At 53.5% G+C, this 5876-nt stretch overlaps 1 protein-coding gene and 1 pseudogene across 1 annotated transcript; both read right to left on the bottom strand.

The window, feature by feature from the left end:
• Positions 1–1655: 1655 nt before the first annotated feature.
• On the bottom strand, positions 1656–2042 carry LOC119251273 (cofilin-1-like; annotated as a pseudogene).
• Positions 2043–3105: 1063 nt separating this feature from the next.
• On the bottom strand, positions 3106–5644 carry LOC119251270 (patr class I histocompatibility antigen, A-2 alpha chain-like). Its single transcript, XM_037518640.2, has 5 exons — positions 5523–5644; positions 4946–5215; positions 4199–4468; positions 3352–3627; positions 3106–3230 (listed from the first exon to the last, which is right to left on the bottom strand). Exons 1-5 carry the CDS (start codon positions 5584–5586, stop codon positions 3106–3108), a joined length of 1005 nt encoding a protein of 334 aa, XP_037374537.1. The 5' UTR covers positions 5587–5644.
• Between the last annotated feature and the right edge of the window lie 232 nt (positions 5645–5876).

The raw sequence follows: 5876 nt of genomic DNA, 5'->3' as shown, positions 1-5876 counted from the left end.
AGGAATTTATCTAAAATGAGAAATTATGGGATCCCTCCTTTCTGCTAATTCGGAATCTGGCATTAAAAAAGGTTGGAGAGAAATGGAAGGAATAATCCAGGGAACTGTCAGGGGGGCAAGAGCTAGACCAGACTAAACATCTATTCGAACACCACAGACTCCCGTGTGCAGGTGCCACACTGGGCCTTGTGGGGACAATGACAAGCTAACCACCTCTTGCTGTTGGATATGGGGGCACCCAGAGGAGGAGATCAGCACTGAACACAAAACAACCATAATTCCTGATAAAAATAAATACCCAGAAAATGGCAGCTGAGGGCCTGAGCCTGGGCTGACTCAACCACATGAAGTCCTTGCTACCCAGGGTCCTGAAGACAGACAGGCTCAGGTGGTGTCTGAATCCCTGTGATCACAGACCCTGCTGTGACCACAGGCCCTGCTGTGACAGGTGCTCCTGAGGGACAAGAACAAAGGGACAGAGAGATGACTCCTGAGAAGTGAACACTTCAAAGCCCACGATGCACTGAGCCCAGACTGGACACAGGCCCCGTCCCCCTCGGCTCCTCACAGCCTCTCCTGCACAGGCCTAGCACAGGAAACATTCAGATCCTGGACGGTTCTCAGTGCTTCCTTTCATTCTCTAAAAATTTAATATTCTCTTCTTTTACCCAACAGCCCCACCTTGTGACAAGGATTTGAAGAAACAAACATATATACACAGGGTTTTTTTGTTATTGTTGTGCTTTTCCTTTTTAATTAAAGGTCCCTTACTAGTCCTGCCTCCATGAGTGGCCACGACCAGGGGAGTGGGGAGGGGAACCAGGCGGTGTGGGGAGGGGATCATCTCTACGACATCCCATTTCTACACAGAACCAAACAGACAGCACAGGGTCGCTATTGTGGTTGAAAGGTGGCAGCACAGAAGGGGAGGAACAGTGAGGGCTTGGGGTATTATTTAAAAAAATATACCCCAATATACCTCTTGCTGCTGCAGATGGGGCACCCAGAGGAGATCAGAACTGAAAACGAAACAATCATAATTCCCTTGGTGGGGAATGTGATCTGCTTAAACCCAAGAGGGATCAGAAGATCAAAAGTGGGTTGGGAAGGCCGGATCTGTCAGGGATGGAGGGAGGAAGAAGGCCTGGGGTTGGGGGGGCTTTTGGCAACTAGGTAGAGGCATTGTCCTCCCCCTGCTGGGATTCCCTAGCCTCTCTGGTCTGGCAGGATGGGGCAGCCTGCAACCCCTGTGGGCAGGTCTGGGGCAGCCAGATGCTTTAGGCAATGGGGGTGGAAGGGGCTTGCTCTCCAGGGAGATGACAGTTACCCCCAGCTTCTCTGCCAGGGTATAGGCTTTTTTCTCTTTTTTTAAATTATGCATGCAAGAACTAGGGTGCAGGCTAGAGGTGCGGGATGGGGAGTGAGAGGATTCACCAGAGACAGAGTGGGGAGCAGAACAGGTGGATCTACTGAAACATAAATGCTGAGGGGAGAAGCAGGCGAGTCAGGAGAGGTCTGCTGCGGCATGTGGGTCAGCTCCCTGGCCGGGGATGGAACTGCTCTGCAGTGACTGCCGAAAGCTTCATAGTACTGAGACATAACGCCTTATGCCACCAGGGAGGCCCCAGCAGTTCTTAATTCACACTTGATCCAGGTCAGCTTCTCCTTGGAGCTGGCTTAGATGATTTTGCGATTAAGGCTGCACACCCAGGGGCCCAGAAGATAAGCATCAGGTCCTCTTCCTTGCTCTCCTTGGTCTCTTAGGCTGCATCATGGAGGGCACAGTGCTTGTCTGGCAGCATCTTGACAAAGGTGAGTAAGGGTTGTTCATGATCTGGCCCACATTGCTCACCAGGATTTCTTTGCCCTCTGGGATGATGTTCTTCCTCTCCTCACTCGGGCAGAAGAGCACCACCTTCTTGCGCTTCTCCACTTCCTGTGGCATTGATGACTTATGGACCTTCATGTCATTGGACACTTTTCTGACACCTTCAGAGACAGCCACACTGGAAGCCATGTTTCCCAAGAAGCGAGGAGAGCCAGAAAAGACAAGAGCTGCTATGGCTGCTGCCAGAATCTGACTGCATGTGGTTTTTTCCAGCCCTTTCTGTTTAGTATCAGATTCTATTTAATAAAGGAGAAGCTGCATCTCAGGGCAACAGAAGTTAAGACAGGGATGAAGACGACCGAGCCGCGCCTCTGCTGGAGCAGGAAAGTCATCAGGGAGAGACACAGGTCCGTGTGGGGAGGGGCCTGGTGGGCAGGGCTGGGCCAGTCTCCCACCTCCCCACATTGTGCTTATAGGACACAGGCAGACACATGCAGATGCCCTTTGCAACAGAGAAGTTGGGTAGTCTTCAAGTCACAAAACCGAAGTTTGAACACATTTTGCATCACTCAGTCCTCCACAAGGGCAGGTAGCTCACCCCAGGAAAGAATGTCATGAACAAAGCAGTTCACAAAGGTGATGACAAGCTCAACAGCCCACTGCGTGCTCAAAAATGTCCACATTAATCCACTGCCTTACTTGGTCATGTCCTGTCTGCCCCTTCCCTCCCTTCAGGCTTCCAGAGTTTCACTTTAAAAGCTGCTTGGGGCAAAATCAGAAAACAGAACCTGTTTAGAGTGCCCAGGAGATGAGACTAAAGGAGCAATTATGGGGTGGGTGAGCTCCCCCATGGATTCCATCTACACTTTTCAAAGGGCCTTCCTACCTCAGACTTAGTATTTCTCTCCTTCTCCACCTATAGGAAGAAAACATTTTGTGAGAGGCCAGGGAGGAGGCAGGAACAAGAAGTCCTGAGAACTGGCCTGTCCTGGGCTCCAGGACAGGATCAGGGAACATGAGGAGAGAGCACGTGTAGGAGCTGCGCCAGCCTCCTCCGTCCTTAGCAGGGACATTTCCTTTTGACCTGCCACTGCTCAAGTGAGGTCTCCACGACCAAGTCATCAAGTTGAAATATTTGTCCTTCATTTGTCATACTAAGGAGTCTCATGCGCTTTACAAAAAAGTGTCAGCAAACCCGGCTCTCAGCTGAGAAAGGACATGTGTGTGGGATCATGCCTCGCAGTATCAAGCAGACATTAGAGAAGAAATCTCAGACCTCATATAAGGGTTTCTCTGCCTGAGCGCTTCTTCCTCCAAATCACAGCTCCAGTGAGCACAGCCCCAAGGAGAGCCAGGCCAGCAATGATGCCCACAGTGGCGATGGAGGACTGAGGAGGTGGCTCTGGAAGGGAAAAGAAGGTGAGACACTAACTTTCTGGCCTTAGTCCCCATCCTGCTAAAGGTCTTCAAAGGGCTCCCGATGCCCCTGAGATAAGCCTCTGTACCCATGACCCCCTCCTTACCCCATCTCAGGACTTGGGGCTCCAGCAGCCCCTCATGGTGCACATGGCATGTGTATCTCTGCTCCTCTCCAGAAGGCACCTCCACAGCCGCCCACTTCTGGAAGGTTCTGTCCCCTCCAGGCCTGGTCTCCACCAGCTCTGTGTCCTGGGTCAGGTCTTCCCCATCTCGCTGCCAGGTCAGGGTGATGTTCGCGGGGTAGAAGCCCAGGGCCCAGCACCTCAGGGTGACCTCATGGTCAGAGGTGGGGTGGTGAGTCACAAATGTCTTTGGGGGTTCTGAAAATTTATACTTTGGGTTACTTTCATAGGCCACTGAAGCATCCTCATGTGACCATCCTGAGAATGGACAGGATAATTGCACTGGGTGGACAGAGCGCAAAACTGAGCACTAGCCTGGCCTTGGATCACTGGGATGGTCTCCTAATCCTTGGACAGTTCTAGAATCAGGGTGCAACATTTCAGGGTAGCAGGCTGCAGGGCTCTGAGGGAGAGACTAGAGACTTCTCGTCTTGACGTGGATAGAGGCCCAAGTGACTCAGGAAAGTTGGAGTCAGAATCTAAGACCTCTGAGAACCAGATGTGAGCAAGAAATACATGGTTCACCAGAACACCGCCAGGATCAGAGAGAATCAGTTATTTCAGGACTGTTCCTCACCTGGAGAGAGTGCATTCCTTAACTGATCCCAGGAAAGGCTGGCACTCCAGGGTCACTTTCAGGGATCTGGACACCCAGGCATCTCCTCACCTTCTGGGGCCATAGGAGGGTGGTATCTGGCCTTGAGCCCACTTTGCTTCCCTGTGCGGGACTCTAGCCTTGGCCCAGGGGAGGCCCCGAGGCAACTCTTACTTGTACGCAGTGTCCAGTTCCCTTTCTTCAGTTGTCTTTGGAGCCAGGGGCCACACTCCTGTTCTAGGTGGCGAGTGTTGAATTCAAAGGCAACAACCTTCTCCCACTCATCCTCCAAGGTCTGCACCTCCATGCCCGCTTGGGTCCTGGCACGCAGCTCCTCCATCAGGGTGAGGGAATCAACGCCATCGTAGGCGAATTCATTGAACAGGCTTAGGCTACCGTCCAGGCCCACCTGACAGCCATTCCTTACCTGCAAGGTGTGAGACCCTGGCCAACCCCACCAGGTCAGCAGCGCCCACTTAGCACCTCCCCCATGCCCAGGCAAGCACAGCTGTTGGTGATTTGTAATAAACTAAAACAGAGGGGACCTCCCTGGTGGTGCAAGGGGTTAAGCACGGCACTGTGAAGCAATCTGCAGGCTCTGCAGCATGAGTTTGATGCCGGGCTAGGGAGAAACCCACATAGTGAGGCAGACCCTCTCCTGTCTTGCAGGCTGCTCCCCTCAGCAATACATTTCAGTCAGTCTACCTGTTCTGCACCCCACTCTGACTCTGGTGAATCCTCTCACCCCCGCATCTCTCTTGTCTACTCCAGCTCTTGTAAGCATAAATAAATAAATAAATAAATATTAAAAAAAAACCCAAAAAACTGAAACAGAAACAGGGTAAAAGTTCCAAGGCCTCGAGGGAAAGCTTGGCCCCAGAGACTGGAGGGTAACTCCTGCCTGTAGGTGGGATCACACACCTGTTCCGCTCTGGTTGTAGTACATCCGCAGGTTGTTCAGTCGGAGTGTGGCAATGTGGACGTGGCTCGTGACAATCCGCTTTTGGCTCTCCCAATACTCCGACCTCTCTAGCTGCATCCACGGCACTGTTGCCTCCATTTTTGGACTCGGGTCGTTGTTGTCGAACCGCAGGAACTGCGTGTCGTCCATGTAGGCCACGCAGATGAAGCGGGGCTCCCCGGGGCCGGGCCGGGACATCGCGGTGTGCAAGTACATTACGGAGTGGGAGCCTGGGGGAGGGGAGGGGCTGAGACCCCAACTCTCCTCTGGGGGCCAGTGTCTGGGTCCGAGGATGAAGGGGCCGGGCAGGGGGAGAGGGCGAGGGTGCTAGTGAGACCGAAAAGGGGCAACAGGAGAAGGGCAGGGCATAGGCGTGAGTGGAAGGGAGGAGCAGGATACCCCAGGTGACCAGCCGGTGTTGGGGTTTGGTGCAGGTTGAGGAGAGGGCGGTCGAGGGACCCTTCCCGGGTCCTGTGCCGCAGGGCGGCCCTCTCGCTCCTCCTGGCCCAAGCCATCCCCTCCAAAGTTAGCACTCACCTGCCCAGGTCTCAGTCAGGACCAGGGCCCCCGACAGCAGCAGCAGGAAGGTTGGGGGCGGCATAGCCCGGATCCTCCTGGTCTGGGAAGAATCTAAAACCCAGTGCAGACTTTGCACCCGGAACGCCCTGACACTGATTGACTTATCCGGACAGTCGTGTCCTGGAATTAGAACTGGGCGTGTACAGGGTGAAGGACTTGGCACAGCCTGTGATAAGGCAAAGTGGAGATGAATATTCCCTTTGCTTGGCTCCCCACCCACTCACTCACTGGACTGAGGCCAGAAGTCCTGAGAACCAGGCCTGAGAGCTGGAACTGTCCCGACCCTCCTGCAGGTGGCTCTTGGCTCTGGCG

The sequence above is a fragment of the Talpa occidentalis genome, unplaced genomic scaffold, assembly GCF_014898055.3.
Source record: "Talpa occidentalis isolate TD23 unplaced genomic scaffold, MPIMG_talOcc4v2.1 talOcc4.2, whole genome shotgun sequence".
Taxonomy (NCBI): domain Eukaryota; kingdom Metazoa; phylum Chordata; class Mammalia; order Eulipotyphla; family Talpidae; genus Talpa; species Talpa occidentalis.
The sequence above is the reverse complement of the archived record's forward strand: the minus strand, read 5'-3'. Positions and strand labels throughout refer to the sequence as shown.